Raw genomic sequence first — 22,853 nt, 5'->3', positions numbered from 1 at the left:
CGCAGCATTTGTGCACCGCCGCCGTCAGTGTCAGCCAGTTTGCCGTGGCATACGGAGCTCCATCGCAGTCTTTAACACTGGTAGCATGCCGCGACAGCGTGGACGTGAACCGTATGTGCAGCTGACGGACTTTGAGCGAGGGCATATAGTGGGCATGCGGGAGGCCGGGTGGACGTACCGCCGAATTGCTCAACACGTGGGGCGTGAGGTCTCCACAGTACATCGATGTTGTCGCCAGTGGTCGGCGGAAGGTGCACGTGCCCGTCGACCTGGGACCGGACCGCAGCGACGCACGGATGCACGCCAAGACCGTAGGATCCTACGCAGTGCCGTAGGGGACCGCACCGCCACTTCCCAGCAAATTAGGGACACTGTTGTTCCTGGGATATCGGCGAGGACCATTCGCAACCGTCTCCATGAAGCTGGGCTACGGTCCCGCACACCGTTAGGCCGTCTTCCGCTCATGCCCCAACATCGTGCAGCCCGCCTCCAGTGGTGTCACGACAGGCGTGAATGGAGGGACGAATGGAGACGTGTCGTCTTCAGCGATTAGAGTCGCTTCTGCCTTGGTGCCAATGATGGTCGTATGTGTGTTTGGCGCTGTGCAGGTGAGCGCCACAATCAGGACTGCATACGACCGAGGCTCACAGGGCCAACACCCGGCATCATGGTGTGGGGAGCGATCTCCTACACTGGCCGTACACCACTGGTGATCGTCGAGGGGACACTGAATAGTGCACGGTACATCCAAACCGTCATAGAACCCATCGTTCTACCATTCCTAGACCGGCAAGGGAACTTGCTGTTCCAACAGGACAATGCACGTCCGCATGTATCCCGTGCCACCCAACGTGCTCTAGAAGGTGTAAGTCAACTACCCTGGCCAGCAAGATCTCCGGATCTGTCCTCCATTGAGCATGTTTGGGACTGGATGAAGCGTCGTCTCACGCGGTCTGCACGTCCAGCACGAACGTTGGTCCAACTGAGGCGACAGGTGGAAATGGCATGGCAAGTCGTTCCACAGGACTACATCCAGCATCTCTACGATCGTCTCCATGGGAGAATAGCAGCCTGCATTGCTGCGAAAGGTGGATATACACTGTACTAGTGCCGACATTGTGCATGCTCTGTTGCCTGTGTCTATGTACCTGTGGTTCTGTCAGTGTGATCATGTGATGTATCTGACCCCAGGAATGTGTCAATAAAGTTTCCCCTTCCTGGGACAATGAATTCACGGTGTTCTTATTTCAATTTCCAGGAGTGTATTACCGATTAAGATGAGACAGGTTGGGCTACAATAAAATGTCGCAGAGGTTGGGTGGGTAAGACACATATGTGCGTACCACTACCCCAAAAACAAATGTGCATTAACATTGTTCTAACTTGAAAACCATTTGGAACAGGGCATATGCCCATATGAAGAGTTTTGCTTGAAATGAGCATTCCCATCATATGCCTGAATATTGACATTTCCCTCTGGGACACCCTGCAGATATAGAAGTTTATCTAGAAGTACTTGTGTTTACACTATCCTATGTAGTTGTGGATGTCATCTATTGGTCAGGCCATCAGGACCATGGAGGAACAGTGTATAGATCGTAAGTGTCACAATGCTTACACCAGCTGTGCAAATCCACTATTGCAGAACATTGCAATGGTATCAGTCATCATATGGAATTTAACAACACAAGCATTTTGGACTGCACTTCTAGCTACTGGGATAGTGTTATTAAGGAAGCAGTTGAGATTAAATTAGCAAGTGACCTTATGAACCGATATGGAAGAGTTTGCTTAAATCCTGCACTCACCTTGGACATATGCCAGAGGAGCTGAATTAATGCTACCTCACCTTTTGGTAATTAATATTCACTACTGATAACACCTGACATTCGTCATCTTGGATTGTGCATTAATGCTAGTTATTTTCACTGTGTGTGTTGTCTTTATGCATATGCCATATTATGGTTCTTAGTGGTGTAGCCCAGCTGAACAAGGGTTTAGATTGCCTTTCACAGTGTTGTCTCATTGCATTTTTGCCTTGAAAATGATGGAGTGTTCATCAGCTGAAATATCAGCTGTTGTCAGAGACATCAGCTTGCTATATTCTCATAAGTTGCTTGAACAATCGATACACCAGGAGATACTCTAGATAGTTTCATGTGATGACTGTTGGTCTCAATTTTGTTCCTAAAACTAAGGCCTAGTGACCTAAACCTTGTATGGACACACTTAGAGAGACTAAAAACTGCTTTTCAAGGTCACATTATGAGATATGGAACATCATACTGGAGTAACTTATCACAATGGATGTTATTATTGCATTTGGCGGTGCATTATGTCAGTCATCGCAACACTTGTTCTTTAATAGCCAATGACACTACACGATTTAAGATGGTACCTGAATCACCTTGCTTTGAGTGTTGAAAGTTTATTCACTAGCTATGGCTCATCATCAACAGGCTACTCATGACAGCATTACTCCTTTTGTGGATGAAGGGAATTTAATGGCGTTGGAGGCTGGGGTGCAGTACATGATTCCTGAGGACTAAAAATTGGCCTATTATGATAACAACTCCACCAATTAATGTTTATTGTGGAACGCACCATGAACCCTTAATGACCACAATGGCACTCTAGCTCCCTGGGGGGAGGTGGCTACTCTGGCTTCCTTGTCGGATGTAGATTATCACTGAAGTACAAGGCATTTGGATGAGTTATTAAGTGGTAAAGAAACTACAGGCTGAGTCCTTTCGAGTGCTGAGAATGTTCGTTCTATTAATTATGTGTTTTCCACAAATCAAAAAACTAACATAGTAAAACAAAAAATATATCACACGTCATATTCAGTTTTATTCCTGCTCTTCAGTCTGCCAACTATGCCACCAAACTACGGTGTCAACATACTAACTGATGCAATATTCACACTTTTCTTAATGTTTATTTTTTCCCCATCACTGACGTCACCTCATGACTCTGTTGTCTTTTCCACCACGACTCATTCACCAGTAACAGGATAGAAAAAGACATCATAAAGAAAACACCACACAAATGCACACAGAATTAGCAATTCATCATCAGAATGCATAAGATTGAAAATAAAGTACAACAACCTGAAGTTGTATTACAGTCTTTGAACAGTGCAGTGGTAAGCATAATACAGCACTGATGTAGAGAGAGTGAAATACAGCATGTGGTGCTTTTGCCATGTGAAAGGAAAAGCTGCTGTTGGAGAAGTACTGCAACAGGTGAGTCTCGTCAGTTATATGAGAAATTGGGCACATTTTAAAGCTAGAGGAGATCTGATAACAGATAGTGTAGACAGACATTTTGAAATGTCAGCCACTGAACCAACAAAGCTAAATATCTATAAAAAAAATTAAACACTTATTTAGCATTTATCTTAAAACACAGCTACAGATATGATAATCCCTGCAAGTATCCACACAGCCACAAACATGTAGATTTCCATCTGATGGTGCATCACCTCATATTTGTTCCACTATCTGAATCAATCTTTCAAACATAACTACGGACCATCCAACGTATTTCTTTCAGCAATGGCTATAGCTCTTCCCTGATCAATAATATATTATGGGAAAAAAATAAAAAAAATAAAAAATAAAAAAATCAGCCAGTACTTACAAAGCCTGGTGTAAAATACCATATACTGGCAACATTTCAGACAACCTTGCAAAAAAGTTAGGCTCACAATTATTTTTATTTAACAATAAGGACAAACTGCAACTCTTGACACAGAGTGGCGTGTATAAAATCAATGCAAGCAGTGTGAAAAAGTATAAACAGGTTAGCCAGGCAGATTTGTGACAACTAGTCTATCTGAACTTGAGAAAGATGGAGATCAAGGATAAAAGATTCATCCTTTGCTGGTTATCTTTTAACAGAAAATCACCACTAAGATGTAGAATGTGAATTTTTACATTATGTTAAGAAATGCAGAAAGGTGGCCTTACTGGAAATAAAATATTCTAGGCTATTATGCTGTGGTCTAAGGAATTTCACTTCAAATCCCAACATTTCGTCCCCATCTGCGGAGGACATTATCAAGGGGGATCATAGCTTTGATGAACATCTGGTTCCCAACCTGGTTTGCAACTCGCTATTTTATTAATTGTGACAATTCTGGCCATGAAAATTCACATTTTACAATACGACCTTACTGGAAACCAACAAACATTGCACAGAAAGCCATCTTAATATTAAATGATCACACTCCGTGTCGTTTTCCCCCTTCATTAAATTAAGTTTTCGTTACAAATACCAGATTGAAACTGAAAACGAATCCTATTACACGTTGTTAAATATATCTCCACATAAAAACTTCATTCCCCCTCTTTAGTTAATGTAATTATCTCTACATGACAAAAAATGTAACGTTCCTTTGTAAACACCCTTTTTCATTTTTGTATCTTCTGCACACATAATATCTGTGTAAGTTGCACATCATATTTACCTGTGTTTGCGAGATTCAGTTATCACCTGAATATTATCTAAGAAGCTGATAGTTGCTTCATGACCAGATAAATATAATTTTGCAGAACATTAGTAAGATTCTTTTTTTCCTTTTTAATATAAACCCAAGTGTTAAGGATAAAATTCATAAACATTCTGAATTATTTTGGCACCGTGAAACTAGTAAACACTGCTGCAAGGGTAATCAAAAATTCAGCATCGGTCTTAGACAATGTTCTTACAGATATCGACAAAAGTTGTGTAGTGAATCCCCTATAGCATTTGTTGTAATTTATGTATGAAATATGCACTCAATATTCATCAGAATACTTCTTGAAGCCTTGTCCATTATCAAATATAGGCCGCCTAAATTTACTTGGCAGTTTCAGTTTTTATAAGTGCATTAAATATGGCATGAATGTAGACTCAGGCTATGCTATAAATCAACCTGCTGCCACAATCTTTATTTCACACTGATATTTACCAGCTTCACCAACTCTGTAGCCAAATTATCACTATCGGCCCTAAGCTAGACCTTGAGTTAATTTACAGATCTGTCTATTACAACAGCCATGACTTTGGGAGGAGGAGGAGGAGGAGGAGCAGGAGGAGTCCACTACCATCACATATCAGCAATGTTGCCTGCAACATATATGTAAAAGATCTTGGCCTCTCAGACCATTACTGTCATACAACAAAGCTAATGTTAGGTTTAGAAAACCCCACAAAATTATAAAATAATCTTCTCAAAAACTGCTTTGGAAACTTCTGGCAGTATATAAACAGTTAGAAGTGCGAATTTAACAACTCACTGAGCAGTTAAAGTGATGAGTTGTCCAGAAGCATACAAAAAAGAATAAACCCATTTTTTACCATTCAGTGAAATGTTGCTTTCATGTTTCTCCAAATGTAAAATACATACTTTTTCAGGGGTACTGAAAACAAAACCTGGGATGAAATGCATGCAGAAAAAAAATCCTGGGCATAGTTCAAAGTCATTTTCAGGAAGTCTTTCCAAAAGTGGCCACTTTATTAGTAGTAGCTACAGAAAACAAATGAAAATTGTGGGTAACAGAAACATCACTGCTCTTTATAAAAAACACTGTGTTAGTACAGTATTCCTAACTAATTATCCCAGTTACAAAAAGAGCCACAGGAAGCTAAATTAATCTTCTCATCCTCTTTGTCTTTTTCCATTGCTCGACAGGGTCAGCACTGTTGTATTGGTTGTGGCACTGTTAATGGTAGATGGTGACCAGATGCCCTTCCTGACGCCACCATTGCCCCTGAGGTGGAATTCACGCACCCTCTCTCTCTGCATCTAGAGTAAATCCAGCTCACCAGCCCTCCTCTCTCATTTGCGAGGTGGATTTCAACTGAAGCAGGCTCCTCTTCCTGTATGACGGAAGTGGCATGTTTACACGCTCTAGCTATCCAAATGGGTTAGGAAGGTAATTTAATGACAAAATAATATATAATACAAAGCATAAAAGCAAAGTAGTATGAGAAGTCATAAAAAAAAAGAGCAGCTGCACCAAAATTTCCTTAAAACAGGTGTACTGCCCCAATAAATTATGCAGCCAGCACTATTTTGTATACCACAATAGAGCGAGAAGTCATGGATAGCACACAAACTCCGTTAACAAAAACAATGAACAAGTATTTTAGTTCAGACATTTTTCTAGAGTTGCTAGTTGTGCTACCACTAAAGAAACATGATGCAGAAAATACTGAAAACAACAGGCCAGTATTCCTATGATGAAGCACAGCCTCATGCATAAACTGAATAAATATAACCAATCTCAAGACGCACTGTTTACATTTTGAGGTAGCAGACATAGAGTATCATCCATAAAGAGTTCAGAAAAGTAGTAATTAAAGTTCTCAACAGGGAAGAGCATGTTACATGTATAGATCCAGACCTGTCCATGGCTTTTGACACTGTTGGCTATAAAATACTACAATACTAAGCAAACTAGAAGCACCAGGCACAAAAGGAACTGTTAATGAGTGGTTCCAATCATACCTGAAAATCAGAGTGTAAATGGTAGAGATGCCCACACTTCAGATTATGTTAAATTTATAGTGAAACAATTATCAAATCCAAAACTAACTTACGTAGGAGTTCTGCAGGGGGTATATTAGGACTAATTCTGTTCTTAAATTACATGCTCTACATCTGCGTGATTACTCTGCTATTCACAATAAAGTGCCTGGCAGAGGGTTCAATGAACCACCTTCATGCTGTCTCTCTACCATTCCACTCTCGAGCGGCACGCGGGAAAAACGAGCACTCAAATTTTTCTGTGCGGGCCCTGATTTCTCTTATTTTATCGTGATGCTCATTTCTCCATATGTAGCCGGGTGCCAACAGAATGTTTTCACGATCGGAGGAGAAAACTGGTAATTGAAATTTCATGAGAAGATGCCGTCGCAACAAAAAACGCCTTTGTTTCAATGATTGCCACTCCAGTTCATGTATCATGTCTGTTACACTATCTCCCCTACTTCGCGATAATACAAAACGAGCTGCCCTTCTTTGTACTTCTTCGATGTCATCCGTCAGTCCCACCTGAAGCGGATCCCACACCACACAGCAGTACTCCAGAATAGGGGGGACAAGCGTAGTGTAAGCAGTCTCTTTGGTAGACCTGTTGCACCTTCTAAGTGTTCTGCCAATGAATTACAGTCTTTGGTTTGCTGATTACCCACAATATTGTCTATGTGATCGTCCCAATTTAGGTTATTTGTAATTGTAATCCCTAAGTATTTAGTTGAATTTACAGCCCTCAGATTTGTGTGAATTATCGCGTAATCGAAATTTAGCCCATCTCTTTTAGTGCTCATGTGAATAACTTTGCACTTTTCTTTATTCAGGGTCTATTGCCACTTTTCGCACCATACAGATATCTTATCTAAATCATTTTGCAAGTCGTTTTGATCATCTGATGACTTTACAAGACGGTAAATGACAGCATCATCTGCAAACAATATAAGACAGCTACTCAGATTGTCTCCTATGTCATTAATATAGATCAGGAACAATAGAGGGCCTATACCACTTCCTTGGGGAATGCCGGATATTACTTCTGTTTTACTCAATGACTTTCCATCTATTACCATGAACTGAGACCTTTCTGATAGGAAATCACGAATCCAGTCAGTCGCACAACTGAGGCGATACTCCGTAGGCACACATTTTGGTTACAAGACGCTTGTGAGGAACGGTGTCAAAAGCCTTCTGGAAATCTAAAAATATGGAATCAATTTGACATTTCCTGTCGATAGCACTTAATACTTCATGAGTATAAGGAGCTAGTTGTGTTTCACAAAAACGATATTTTCTGAATCCATGCTTACTATATGTCAATAAATCGTTTTCTTTGAGGTACTTCATAATGTTCAAATACAGTATATGTTCTAAAACCCTACTGCAAACCGACGTTAGTGATATAGGCCTGTAATTCAGAGGATTACTCCTACTTCCCTTTTTGGGTATTGGTGTGACTTGAGCAATTTTCCAGTTTTTAGGTACAGATCTTTCTGTGAGCGAGTGGTTGTATACAGGGTGATTCAAAAATGCATGTAAATATTTCAAGGGTGTATTTGTGAGGTAAATATAAGACAAAAATGTTCTATACAATTTTTTCCATACTTGGCTTATTACAGAGTTATGAACAAAACAGGATAATACATTCAATACAACGTAAGGTATTTAATTCCCAGAGTTCACAGTTTAATTACAGTGCATTTGGACTAACAACGCAAACTGATAAATAAACGTGACGTAACAAACTGAAACAATTCCTCGCGAACACTGTATTAATTTAGGTCCTGTTGATTGAACTACAGCAATGCACAATAACTAAGGTAAATTGAAGCATTTTACAGACTGTACTGTACTGTACTGTATTTGCACAAATCTTAATGCAATGCATGTTCAAAATGCTGTCCCTGAACTTGCAGACAGACCCGTGCTCGTCGCACCAATGATCTCTGCACATTACACAGTCCGTTCAACTCTCCACGAATAATTTCACAACCACCTTCAATTCTTTGTTGTAGCACTTCTCTGTTCGGTACTGCAGAAGAATACACCAATGTCTTTAGTCGGCCCCATAAATAAAAGTCTAAAGGGTTCAGGTCAGGTGATCTGGCTGGCCAAGCAATTGGTCCTCCGCGACCTATCCATCGATGTGGATACGCAGAATTGAGGTACGCCCTTACGTTGCGGCTGTAATGGGCGGGAGCACCATCGTGCATAAACCACATGGTGGCTCGTGTTGCAAGAGGGACATCCTGTAACAATCCAGGCAATTCTCCCTCCAAAAATTCGCAGTACGCGTGCCCATTCAGCCTTGGAGGCAGAACATGAGGTTCGAGTAAGTAATTCCCCACAATACCACACCAAATGTTTATGGAGAATTGATGTTGATATCCACGCACAATTCTCGCGCCAGGATTCTCGACAGCCCACTGGTGCATATTATGCGAATTGATTACACCCGCACGAGTAAACATGGCCTCATCTGTGAATAATATCCGCCGAATGAACATTGGATCATTCAAATGACGCTCTTGTAACCACTGGCAGAATTGCTGACGGCGAGGATAGTCTTCAGGTGTCAATTCGTGCACTTTTTGCAGGTGAAATGGATGCAACTGTTGTCTCCGAAGCAGCCGCCATACAGTAGATTGTGGAAGTCGTACAGCTGCACTAATTTGTCTCGTACTGATAGATGGATCTTGGTCTACCAGGTCCAAAACATGTTCCTCGACGTTCACTGCATGCTCAAGTGGTCGACCTGAATGTGGCCCAGGACGAATGCCATACTCCCGCAAACGTCTGTCCACAGATACAAACGTCTGATGACTTGGTAACCGTCTTCCTGGAAACAGCTCACTGTACCTTCGTCTTGCTGCAAGTGCATTTCCATCTGCTGCACCATACACAAGGTGCATATCAGCATACTCACTGTTTGAGTACATCATGTGCACGAAACCTTTAGCCTTCCGACGATGAATGAACAACAGGACGTACTTTTCCGTTACCAACAACATCAGCGCCATCTTCCGTACAGTAGGAGTAAACATCACGTGCAAACAAAAACAAACACTATTCATGCAGTTTCGAATCAACTGTTGGGAGATACGTATGTGAATTACGTACCAGAATATGGCATCCTGCTGCTTGCACTGCCGTCGTTTTGATACGGACATGACTTTCGTATTTAACGATAACTCTGGAATTAAACGTTTATGGAAAAACATTTATAGAACATTTTTGTCTTATATTTACCTCACAAATACACCCTTAAAATATTTACATGCATTTTTGAATCACCCTGTATAATTGCTAAATATGGAGCTATTTTATCAGCATACTACGAGAGGAACCTGATTGGTATACAATCTGGATCGGAGACCTTGCCTTTATTAAGTGATTTAAGCTGCTTTGTTACACCGAGGATATCTACTTCTATGTTTCTCATCTTGGCAGTTGTTCTTGACTGGAAGTCAGAAATATTTACTTTGTCTTCTTTGTTGAAGGAGTTTCGGAAAACCATGTTTAATAACTCTGCTTTAGTGGCACTGTCATCAGTGACTTCACTGTTGTTAACGCGCAGTGAAGGTATTGATTGTGTCTTGCCACTGGTGTGCTTTATGTATGACCAGAATCTCTTTGGGTTTTCTGCCAGATTTCGAGACAGAATTTCGTTGTGGAAATTATTAAAGGCATCTCGCATTGAAGTATGTGCCATATTTCGAACTTCTGTAAAACTTTGCCAATCTTGGGGCTTTTGCGTTCTTTTAAATTTGGCATGCTTTTTTTCGTTGCTTCAGTACCATCACTTATTAATTTATGTTGTATATATCTCTCAAGTGCTGTTGATACTATCTCTTTGAAAACATTCCAAAACTTTTCTACACTTACATGATCAGATCGGAAGGAGTGAAGACTGTCTCTTAAAAAGGCGTTAAGAGCATTTTTATCAGCTTTTTTTAAATAGATATACTTTGCGTTTCTTTTTGATGGTTGTAGGTGTTACAGTATTCAGCCTAGCAACATCTGTCTTGTGGTCGCTAATCCCTGTATTCGTCACAACACTCACTACTTGTCCAGGATTATTTGTTGCTAAATGTCAAGTATGCTTTCGCAACCATTACGCTTCGATTGGGCTCATGAACTAATTGTTCAAAATAATTTTCTGAGAAAGCATTCAGTACAATTTCGGATGATGTTTTATGCCTGCCGCCAGCTTTAAATGTATAATTTTTCCAGCATATCGAGGGTAGATTGAAGTCACCACTGACTATAATTGTATGAGCGGGGTACTTATTTGAAATGAGACTCAAGTTTCCTTTGAACTGTTCAGCAACTATGTCTTCTGAGTTGGGGGGGTCGGTAAAACGATCCAATTAATAGTTTAGTCCGGTTGTCAGGTATAACCTCTACCCATACTATTTCACATGAACTATCTACTTCAATTTCGCTACAAGACAAACTACTTCTGACAGCAATAAATACTCCACCACCAACTGTATTTAATCTATCCTTTTTGAACACTGTTAGATGGTTTGAAAACATTTCGGCTGAACTTATTTCTGGCTTTAGCCAGCTCTCTGTACCTACAACTATTTGAGCTTCAGAGCTTTCTATTAGGGCTTGGAGCTCTGTTTCTTTCCCAACACAGCTACGGCAATTTACAACTACAATGCCAATCGTTTCTACAACTACCATACTGTGTTTTACCTGCCCACTTTCTGACAGAAAGCCCCTTCTGTGGTTCCCTGAGACCCTCTAACCTTAAAAACCGCCCAGTCCCTTCCACACAGCCCCTGCTACCTGTGTAGCCATGTCCTGTTTGTAGTGGACTCCTGAATTATTAAGCAGAACCCGGAAACCCACCACCCAATGGTGCAAGTCAAGGAATCTGCAGCCTACACAGTCACAGAACCGCCTGAGCCTCTGATTCAGACCCTCCACTCAGCTCTGCACCAAAGGAGCACAGTCAGTTCTATCGACGATGCTGCACATGGTGAGCTCCCCCTTAATCTCGGAAGCAAGACTGGCAGACTTTACCATTTCCGCTAGCTGCCCGAAACCAGACAGAATCTGCTCCAATCCAAAGCGACACATGTCATTGGTATCGACATGAGCCACCACCTGCAGTTGGCTGCACCCTTTACTCTTCATAGCATCTGGAAGCACCCTTTCAACATCCAGAATGACTCCCCCTGGAACGCACACAGAGTACACACTGGCTTCCTTCTCCTCCTTGGCAGCCATGTTCCTAAGGACCCCCATTATGCTCCTAACGTTGGAGCTCCCAACTACCAGCAAACCCACCCTCTGTGAATGCTCAGGCCCTGCGGGCCCAGAAGCTTCCTCTGGAATGGGGTGGACAACTGCGTCTGGCTCAGAAACATTGTTAGCCACAGATAATGCCCGAAATCTGTTTGTCAAACAAACCGGGGAGGCCCTACGATCGGCCCCACGGAAAGTTTTTTGCTGCCTGCCAGACTTTGGAATGATCTCCCACTCAACCACGGGTGAGGGGTCAATCTCAATGCAGGCAGTACCCGGGCAGGTCACAGCAGTGGACCGATCGGAGGACACGTGGGACGTGCTCGACGTCCCTCGCATCCCCGCGTCTGATACCCCACAGTGGACACCCCTTGGCAGCACCCTCAAGCTGTGTGATGGAAGCCAACGCAGCCTGAAGCTGTGAGCGAAGGGTTGCCAGCTCAGCTCGTATCCGTACCCAACAATCACAGTTCCTATCCATTACTGCACTAGTCCTGCTTGAAGCTTGTAAAAATATGTAATAAGCACAACGGTGTACTCGCCTTAGTAGTAGCAGGAACTAGTGGTGTGCTCTTGCTGACGGTCTAACTGACATCAATGACTTTCCAGGCAATGTTAGACATGGAGGAAAAATTCTCTTTGCAAAAGACAGCAAAATTATAGTCACTCATAAAACACTAGAACTGCTAGTTGAGAAGGCAAATGAAACCCACAAACTGTGTACAACTGGATTGTATTTAATAAATTAACAATGACCTCAAAGAGAACATATTCCATTAATTTCAGGAGGGAAAAACAACCCCATTGCACAAACATAAATGATAAACCCATTGCTTTATTTGTTACAGTATGTACCAATTTTTTAACAGTACAAATGTTGTATTCACACTTTTACAAGCATTAAAATTATGTATTTAGAAGTCTAAATTTCAATAACAGCCCCCCCCTCCCCCCTCCCCAGAAGGTAACAGTACTGGAACCTCTGATTTTACAAATCAAGCACTGGGTAAATCTACAGAGCTTGTAATTTTATAATAAATACTGACAATTGACATGAAATAAACACATGAAGACACTAGCAAAAAGAATGTCATTACCCTGTTGCACCCTCAGGGTCCTGCCATCAGTAAGTAAGTAAGTAACTAAATTGGTCAATGCCTTGTTGTGACATACTATTCATCTCAATTCTTACCTATAAGATACTTCTCTTGCATCAAATGCACAAACTTGGACATAATTTTCAAATGTCAGAAAAGGTCCATAAAAATATAAAAAATTTTTAGATTGGCTCATTATGAGGAAATATTTCCAAAATTGGATATCCTTACTTCCCAAATTAATTCATCCCTAATCTGTTGTGCACAGCAGGAAAAAACGTTAGCAAGTATGTCACCAACAGTTCTTTATATAATGATGAAACAAGAGATAGTTTGAACATACATTTACCAAGGAAAAACATACAAAAAACTCTAAATGTCGCTTTCTGCCACAGATTAAAATTATAGAGTAATGTGGCAAAGGGTATGAAAGAGGCAACTAAAACAAACATTGGAAAGCCCAGGATGGAATATCAACAATATTATGAAAAAGAGAGGCTACTACTCATCATACAGAAGAGATGTTGAGTTGCAGACACGCACAACAAAAAGACTGCTACATATTTTAGCTTTTGACCAAAAGGCCATCTTCTGAAGAAGAAAACACACACACATTCACAGGAGAACAACTCTCACACATAGCCATTATCCTGGCCACAGGATTCTGTTTGGTCAGCTACTAATATCACTTAATAAGGAACAGTCAAATGAAAACACCGACATGTTGCCAAGCTTCAAGTGTGTGCAGAAGTTTCACTGGAAGCCCTTAAACATCCTCTATTACATCCCCATGCAATTTCCATACTTTTGGAGACCTGAAGAAATCCATTCATGGCTGATGATATGCTTTGGGTGAAGGTGCGCACGTCTGCAAACATTTTTCCATGAAGAGACTGGCTGTCTTCATATCAGCGCACACTCCGCTGCAGAGTGAAAATCTCATTCTTGACTGGCTGTCTTGTCTCACAGTAGGGTCAATGTTTTCACAGCTATGATGATTACTTCTGAAATAATGAACAATTTACTTACTTTTTTCCATGTGTCTTGTTTTCATTCAACTATTGTTTGTATGTTGATGACACGTTAATTTTCACAAGACAAAGAAACCTAAAAAAACTCAAAGAGCAATTTAAATTAAGAGAGTCAGGAGAAGTGTCAAATTTCTTGGGCATCAGAATCACAAGAGGTTGTAAAAGGGGACTGTTACAGATGGATGTACCTCACTACATAGAACAAATCTTAAATAAATACAACATGAAAAATTGCAATCCAGTGTCAACACATCTGAACAACTATCAAATATTTCCACTTGGTTTGAGCCCCAGGACAGGCAAAAAGAGAAAAGCCATGTGAAACATTCCCTACAGAAAATCTATATGGAATGTGATACATGCACCGTTGGGAAGGACACCTGACTTCATACACACAATCACAGTTGCAAGTTGCTTCAACAATAATCCAGGCATGCCTCACTGGCAGGCAGTTACAAAAGGGACTAAGGACTTCAGGTTGCAATTGTACAGGAAAGAGAACCAAAACATGACATAATATAGTAATGCCGACTGAACAGGAGAAACAGAGGACAGGAAGTCAGTCGCTGGTTTTCTGTTTAAATCTCAAGAGGCTGTAATTGCCTGGAGCAGCAAGAATTGACCCACAGTAGCTTTATCATCTACTGAAGCTGAATACATGGCCTTGCCCTCAACCTGACAAGAGACACTCTGGCTAAAGAGATTAAAATGGGAAGTATCTCCATGCCCCAATATTGAGATAAGGCCGGTATTACACTATCAAATTTCTTTGTCGAAGATTTGATCAAAGATGTGATCCAATATTCCGTCCAATATATTTGACAAAGATCTTTGACGTAGCGCTAGAAGGGGTATTACACTGTCATCAAATTTTTCGTCAAAGTTCAAGATGGCTGACAACAACTTGTTATTTAACCGCAGCAGTTCTACGTACTCCAATTGCATTGTGTGCACATGCGGAAAAGAAGTGGGGGGGAAAAATGGAACCATACATACGAGGTTGACAGTCTTAAAAGTCCTGGGATTACAACTTGATAATAAATTCAGTTGGGAGGAGCACACCACAGAACTGCAGAAAGGCCTTAACAAATCTGTATTTGCAATTCGAGTGTTAGCAGACATAGGCAACATAAAAATGAAAAAGCTTGCATACTTTCATTCCACAATGTCATATGGGATAATATTTTGGGGGTAAATCTTGAAGTCAAACAAAAGTTTTCAAGGTCCAAAACCGTGTAATACGTATTATTTGTGGAGTAAATTCACGGACCTCCTGCAGAAACCTCTTCAAAGAACTGGGTATACTAACTACTGCCTCTCAGTATATTTACTTCTTAATGAAATTTGTCGTAAATAATACATCTCTTTTTCCAACAAACAACTCAGTTCATACATACAATACCAGGAACAAAAATGATCTGCACAAGGACTTAAAAGCACTTACTTTAGTACAAAAAGGGGTCCACTACTCAGGAACACTCATCTTCAATAATTTGCCAGCAAACACAAAAATTTAGTTAGAAATAAAGATCAGTTTAAAAGGAGCCTGAAAGACTTACTACTGGCCAACTCCTTCTACTCCATTGGCGAAATTTTTAATAGAAACAAATGATGTATTGTATTTATTCATACTATTAGTATTGCTATTTCAGCTTAAAAAAATCGACATGTTCCACATCCACGAGGATCTCCTCAGCATGGATCTATGGAACGAAAAAACTAATCTAATCTGGGTGAAGCCGTGGGTTTTACGACGACACGATAAAAGCATTCAACAAAACTTGTTACGTGAGCTTACAGTGGAAAACGTCAAGTCGTACATCAATTACTTGAGAATGGATGAGCATACATTTCTGTATGTGCTCAATGAAGTGTATCCTCATATCACAAAGCACAACATTCACTTAAGAACTGCTACATCTTCAGAAGACAGGCTCACTATAACACTCCGATTCCTTGCTACAGGAGAGGGTTATGTTAGATTAGGTTAGGTCAGGTCAGGTCAGGTTAGGTCTCCAATCTTCTTAATCTATTTTTGTATTCAGGGTGCCTCACGTTGTAAAGTGCCTCATCAGCTTCAGACATCTCTATTAATTTTGTAGTTGTTGGCACACACCAATTGTATTTACCGGCAATGGTTATAAAAACACTACAGACGACAGAACGCTGCAGCGATGCTAGCACTCCATGTGGTAACATGTCACATTGCAGTGAACAGAAGACAAGCGGTTTCTTTGATCAAATATACAGCGAGGCCGTAGATTTGATCAAATATTGGACGACATTTGACAAAGTCCCTATTACACTATCAAATATCTTTGACAAAGATTTTGGACAAAGATATTGGACAAAGAAATTTGATAGTGTAATACCGGCCTAATGAAGGTGTGGTTGACTTAAGCAAAACAAGTGGCCACAGTGGAAGAACAAAAAATATTGCTATCAGACTCGTTTTAATGGAGAAAAGACAGACTCAGCTCAAGTTATAGTGGAACAAATCTAGATGGATCAGACACTCGCTGATATGTTAACTGGCACTACGGACTGATACCACGAAGTTTCTTTTAATTAGGCACTGATTCTAGAGTTATAAATGAAAATCTATGTCTATATGGATACATATGTTCTTTGGCATTCATTTCCATGTTTGTTCTTTATTCTTGTTCATATTTGTGTGTTTTGAAAATTATGTGCATGCACTAGTAAAATAAAATGTTTCTTGTGATTACTTCGAACTGTGACCACTTTACTTCACTGTTTAAGGCAAAAGCAACTACAAAGAAACAAAAATGTAATGATCCTCATGACATTACAGATACTACTCCAATTAATGAAGATGAATTTTGGAGATAAATCGCACATCTTTGTTCTGTGCTGAATAGCACAATACAGTAACAAAGAAAGTTGGCTTCTCAGTTCTTATTCTACACAGTCTATATGGCTTTATGTGATATTTTTAATTCATTTGTACATAAGTAGGGCTAAACTTAAGAGCATGTCTAGATGAAGGGAAGTTGGCAATATTTTTGGTTCAAGAATCATGAAAGAAGGTTGTATACATGGAAGAACCCTGGAGATACTAGAAGGTTTCAGATAGATTATAAAATGGTAAGACAGAGTTTCAGGAACCAGATTTTAAATTGTAAGACAATTCCAGGGGCAGATGTGGACTCTGACCACAATCTATTGGTTATGTACTGTAGATTAAAACTGAAGAAACTGCAAAAAGGTGGGAATTTAAGGAGATGGGAACGAGTAGACTGAAAGAACCATTGGTTGTACAGAGTTTCAGGGAGAGCATAAGGGAACAATTGACAGGAATGAGAGAAAGAAATACAGTAGAAGAAGAATGGGTAGCTTTGAGGAATGAAATAGTGAAGGCAGCAGAGGATCAAGTAGGTAAAATGACAAGGGCTGGTAGAAATCCTTGGGTAACAGAGGAGATACTGAATTTAGTTGATGACAGGAGAAAATACAAAAATGCAACAAGTGAATTAGGCAAAAAGGAATACAAACGTCTCAAAAATGAGATCGACAGGAAGTGCAAAATGGCAAAGCAGGGATGGCTAGAGGACAAATGTAAGGATGTAGAGGCTTATCTCATGAGTAGTAAGATAGGTACTGACTACAGGAAAATTAAAGAGACCTTTGGAGAAAAGAGAACCACTTGCATGAATATCAAGAGCTCAGTTGGAAGCCCAGTCTAAGCGAAGAAGGGAAAGCAGAAAGGTGGAAGGAGTATATAGAGGGTCTATACAAGGGCGATGTTCTTGAGGACAATATTATGGAAATGGAAGAGGAGGCAGATGAAGATGAAATGGGAGATATGATACTGCGTGAAGAGTTTGACAGAGCATTGAAAGACCTAAGTCAAAACAAGGCCCCGGGAGTAGACAACATTCCATTAGAACTACTGACAGCCTTGGGAGAGCCAGTCCCGACAAAACTCTACCATCTGGTGAGCAAGATGTATGAGATAGGCAAAATTCCCTCAGACTTCAAGAATAATATAATAATCCCAATCCCAAAGAAAGCAGGTGTTGACAGATGTGAAAATTACCGAACTATCAATTTAATAAGTCACAGCTGCAAAATACTAACGCGAATTCTTTACAGACGAGTGGAAAAACTGGTAGAAGCCAACCTCGGGGAAGATCAGTTTGGATTCCTTAGAAATGTTGGAACACGTGAAGCACTACTGACCCTACATCTTATCATAGAAAATAGATAAAGGAAAGGCAAATCTATGTTTCTAGCATTTGTAGACTTAGAGAAAGCTTTTGACAATGTTGACTGGAATACTCTCTTTCAAATTCTGAAGGTGGCAGGGGTAAAATACAGGGAGCGAAAGGCTATTAACAATTTTTACAGGAACCAGATGGCAGTTATAAGAGTCGAGGGGCATGAAAGGGAAACAGTGGTTGTGAAGGGAGTGAGATAGGGTTGTAGCCTCTCCCCAATGTTACTCAATCTGTATATTGAGCAAGCAGTAAAAGAAACAAAAGAAAAATTCGGAGTAGGTATTAAAATCCATGGAGAAGAAATAAAAACTTTGAGGTTCGCCGATGACATTGTAATTCTGTCAGAGACAGCAAAGGACTTGGAAGAGCAGTTGAATGGAATGGACAGTGTCTTGAAAGGAGGATATAAGATGAACATCAACAAAAGCAAAACGAGGATAATGGAATGTAGTCAAATTAAATCGGGTGATGCTGAGGGGATTAGATTAGAAAATGAGACACTTAAAGTAGTAAAGGAGTTTTGCTATTTAGGGAGTAAAATAACTGATGATGGTCGAAGTAGAGAGAATATAAAATGTAGATTGGCAATGGCAAGGAAATCGTTTCTGAAGAAGAGAAATTTGTTAACATCGAGTATAGATTTAAGTGTCAGGAAGTCGTTTCTGAAAGTATTTGTATGGAGTGTAGCCATGTATGGAAGTGAAACATGGACGATAACCAGTTTGGACAAGAAGAGAATAGAAGCTTTCGAAATGTGGTGCTACAGAAGAATGCTGAAGATAAGGTGGGTAGATCACGTAACTAATGAGGAGGTATTGAATAGGATTGGGGAGAAGAGAAGTTTGTGGCACAACTTGACTAGAAGAAGGGATAGGTTGGTGGGGCATATTTTGAGGCATCAAGGCATCACCAATTTAGTATTGGAGGGCAGCATGGAGGGTAAAAATCGTAAAGGGAGACCAAGAGATGTATGAGATGTACGCACTAAACAGATTCAGAAGGATGTAGGTTGCAGTAGGTCCCGGGGTATGATGAAGCTTGCACAGGATAGAGTAACATGGAGAGCTGCATCAAACCAGTCTCTGGACTGAAGACCACAACAACAACAAAAACAACAACAACAACAAAATTCTGCTAAGCAGGCTTGCACCATATGCAGACAAAATTGTGGGGGGTTACCAATCTGGCTTTCAGAGGAAAAGATCAACTATAGACCAAATATTCACCCTGTGTAAAATTTTTGAAAAGAAATGGGAATACAATAAACCAGTTCATAATATTTTCACAGATTTTCCAAAAGTATATGATTCAGTATTTGAATCAAAATTGTACAGAATTCTTCTGGAACTTGGTATACCAAAGAAGTATGTTAGACTTATAGAAGCGAGTTCAAAAAACACAAAAGGTAGAGTACGCATGGGGAAATCGGAGTCAGAAGAATTTGTAATAAAGGACTGACTTAAGCATGGAGATGCCCTGTTCCCGCTACTTTTTAATTTAGTCCTAGAATATATTGTACGAATGGCAGCAGATAATTCAGAGGGTGTGGAGTTAAATCGAAATATTAAGGTATTAGGGTATGCAGATGATCTATACATCATTAGCGATAGGAAAGGATCTGTAACAGCAGATGCAAATGCATTAATCAAGGCTAGTGAAGATGTAGGTCTAAGGATAAGTGAAGACAAAACTAAATACCTGGTTACTACTAGAATGCCAACAGCAGTAGATCAGGAAATGTTAAGAGTTGGAGACATGCAGTTTGAAAAAACGAACACATTTAAGTATCTAGGCGTGGACATCACTTCGAGAAATGAGATTGAATCCGAACTGAAGAAGAGATTACGGGTGGGAAATGCGTGCAACTTCTCACTGAATAGATTACTTTCATCACGGATATGGTCTAGGAATTTAAAGATTAGAATACACAAAACTATTATTCTACCAGTTATGCTGTATGGGTGAGAGGCTTCGTCTCTCACTGTGCAAAATGAAAAGCCGTTTCGAGTATATGAAAACAAAATTTTGAGGAAAATTTTTGGAGCAAAAAGGGATGACATTAGCGGAGAGATGCGAAAACTGCACAACGAAGAGGTTCACAAACTCTATTCAAGCCCTGACATAATCAGTATTATTAAATCACGTAGGCTGCGATGGGCGGGTAACCCCTAGCTCAAATGGATGAGGGCAGGGCAGCGCGCAGAATACTGGTGGGGCACTTAGAGGGAAAACGTCCTGCGGAGAGACCGAGGCGTAGATGGGAGGACAATGTAAAGGCTGATTTGAGGAGCCTAGGTATTGAAGGTGAATGGAAGGAAATAGCCCAAGACAGGGCCAGATGGTGAAAATACGTAGCTGTGGTAATGGACTCTCGAGTCCGGTACGACCAGCGAGTTAATGAGTTTTATTACCTGCTTTACAATTTGACAACCCAGATGATGACTAGGAGGGGGGAAAAAAAGGAAATATGACAGTTAATAGCAATTTCACAAAGCTTTCTATTTTTCATTGAAAATAGTTAGTAGTGCATTGATTAAATACTTGTACCTTTCTGTGGAAGGTGTGGGTTTAGATTGTATAACGAGCAAACTGGCAACAGATGGCTTGAAAATTCAGTGCTTGATTGATACATGTACATATTACCTACATAAAGTGTAAATTTATCTTGGAAAAGGTATTGATGGTTGCAGCCTTTCAGCTCATGAGAAAGGTTATGGTACTGCCACACAAGCTCTTCTTCAGTAACCTGTTGAAAATGTGGAGAAATGTCACATGTGACAAGAGGTACTTATCAGTAGAACTGATCAATGAAGTTTCTTCCCTTTTTTTTTTTTTTTAGAGAAAAAAAAAAAAAGAAAAGAAAAGAAAAAGAAGGCCTCACATACATCAGTACACTGAAAGGAAACAATAATTTCTATTCAATCAAAATTGATTAGTGAAGACAACTGTTTACACTTTTACTGAAAACATTACACTTCTTTTCTTTTTGCTTAAAATGTCTAAAGGTACTAGTCTCATCTGTGGAACATTCAGCAAGTAATGATCCTGGATGAGAAAACCCCAAGATGAACATGTTTCGTAACACAACAAAAGATGGCATGGAATGTCTTGACCAAAACTGTGCAATTTATTTATGAAGTCACCAAACTAGAAGATGGCCTTTTGCCATTTTCTAAACATTAGTGGATGTTGCTTGTGCTGTGAATTGTTATGTGTTATATCGAGCTTATCCTACGGCAGAAGTACTGACAAGACTGATCTTAACGAAGACTCTAGTAACGGACCTTGCTTAGCCTCTTATGTGCCATGAGAGTTGAGTGACAGCATCAGAAGAATGCTACACATACACAAGATGAGCCCCAAACACAGAAAGAACTGTTTTAAAATGAAAAGCCCTCTTTGTTTGCTGAGGAAAAATATTCATGTAAACAATGTGGTGTTCTGATTGTTCGAGTTGTTTGAGGAAGGTCTACATGGGGCACACGCAGTAAGAATATATAATCGTTGCCTACTTCATCTTTTAAAATGTGGCATAGTTTCTCCCTTAATAGTAAAATTGAGTGGCACTCTCAAAGCTGCTTTCATATACAATTATTGGTCATTAACTGAAATGTGTTTTTCCGCACAGTTATGTTGTGAATATGTAATTTTACATCTATGATGATAATCTGTGAGTGTGTAGAGTGTTATTTTAGTTATACACATAATAAAAATATATTGTAAAAATCGCTGTTTTAAATACTGTGTTAAAGTTACGTATTGGGCCCCTCTGAAATCTTGGTTATGGTGACAGACCAATCTGTTGTGTACACAGTCAGGGGTCTAGGTTAGGTTGGAAGGTCACAATTTTGTTGGGAGTTGGCGATGCTAACTAATGTGAAAACAGAAAATCTGGTAGTAGTAACGAATTGACGCGTAGAGAAGCCAAATGTTTACGAGTTTCCATAAAGTCTACTTTCAGGAGGTGTAATGAACAGGAATGTATGAAAGTTTACATTCGCCAAAACAATGGTTTTATACATGGAAAAAAATGTGATGGGAAGTCTGAGAGAAACCTCTATAATAACTGCAGTCCTGCCTACGTCCACAGTACAACCGGGTCAATTTCCTTTAATTGGTCCGGACCTAGTCTTCAGTCTTACCATTAAGTAGTTGAAGTGATGCGATTGTTTATGCTGGTAGTAAAAAAAAAATCTCTCTTTAAAGGATACCTTCAATCTGTGCGAACATATATCCTGGCGTTTGTTCATCACTGTCCGATGTTGCTCTCGTCAAAAGAGGCAGCTGTAAATAAAATACAAAACATTTGAAGAATATCTTACATGTAGATTTGGTACACAATTCTGTTGCGAGGTAAAACTGAACTCTCACATTAACAGAAAATGACATTTTCTCCACAATTTCTGAAGTCATTGTAAACGCAAGAAGTTCAAACTGTTTATTCCTACGTATCTCGTGGTTGGAAATCCCAATACTATGCAAATTTGTTCTCTCTTGCAGAGTGGCAATTCGATGGCTCTGTTCAAGATGCCCTAATGTCACAACAATAATTGCATGTGTCTGACGCTCCGTTTTTCGCCTCGTAGCATTTAAGTTGATGGCAACGCTCCAGATTCAGCACCCAAAAGCTAATTCTTTGTTTACATTCTCATGCATCAGTGAACTGAGTGAAGCGAAACATTTCTTCAGTTCTTTGTTTGTCACC

At 40.1% G+C, this 22,853-nt stretch overlaps 1 protein-coding gene across 3 annotated transcripts in view; it reads right to left on the bottom strand.

Annotated features, from left to right (window-relative positions):
* Nucleotides 1-22,833, bottom strand: part of LOC126457551 (AP-4 complex accessory subunit Tepsin-like) — a 145,974-nt gene extending 123,141 nt beyond the window's left edge. Inside the window, exons 1-2 of one of the 3 annotated variants that reach the window (XM_050093961.1) lie at nt 22,520-22,833; nt 22,360-22,432 (exon numbers count right to left, since the gene is read on the bottom strand). In XM_050093961.1, the coding sequence (XP_049949918.1) occupies nt 22,360-22,432; nt 22,520-22,561 (115 nt within the window). In that variant the 5' untranslated portion in view covers nt 22,562-22,833. The remainder of the gene's footprint in view (nt 1-22,359; nt 22,433-22,519) is intronic. The other 2 variants (XM_050093960.1, XM_050093959.1) reach the window with 2 other exon arrangements.
* Nucleotides 22,834-22,853: the final 20 nt, after the last annotated feature.

The sequence above is a fragment of the Schistocerca serialis genome, chromosome 2 (genome assembly GCF_023864345.2).
Source record: "Schistocerca serialis cubense isolate TAMUIC-IGC-003099 chromosome 2, iqSchSeri2.2, whole genome shotgun sequence".
In the NCBI taxonomy this organism is placed as follows: domain Eukaryota; kingdom Metazoa; phylum Arthropoda; class Insecta; order Orthoptera; family Acrididae; genus Schistocerca; species Schistocerca serialis.
This window is presented reverse-complemented; position numbering and strand designations above follow the sequence as displayed.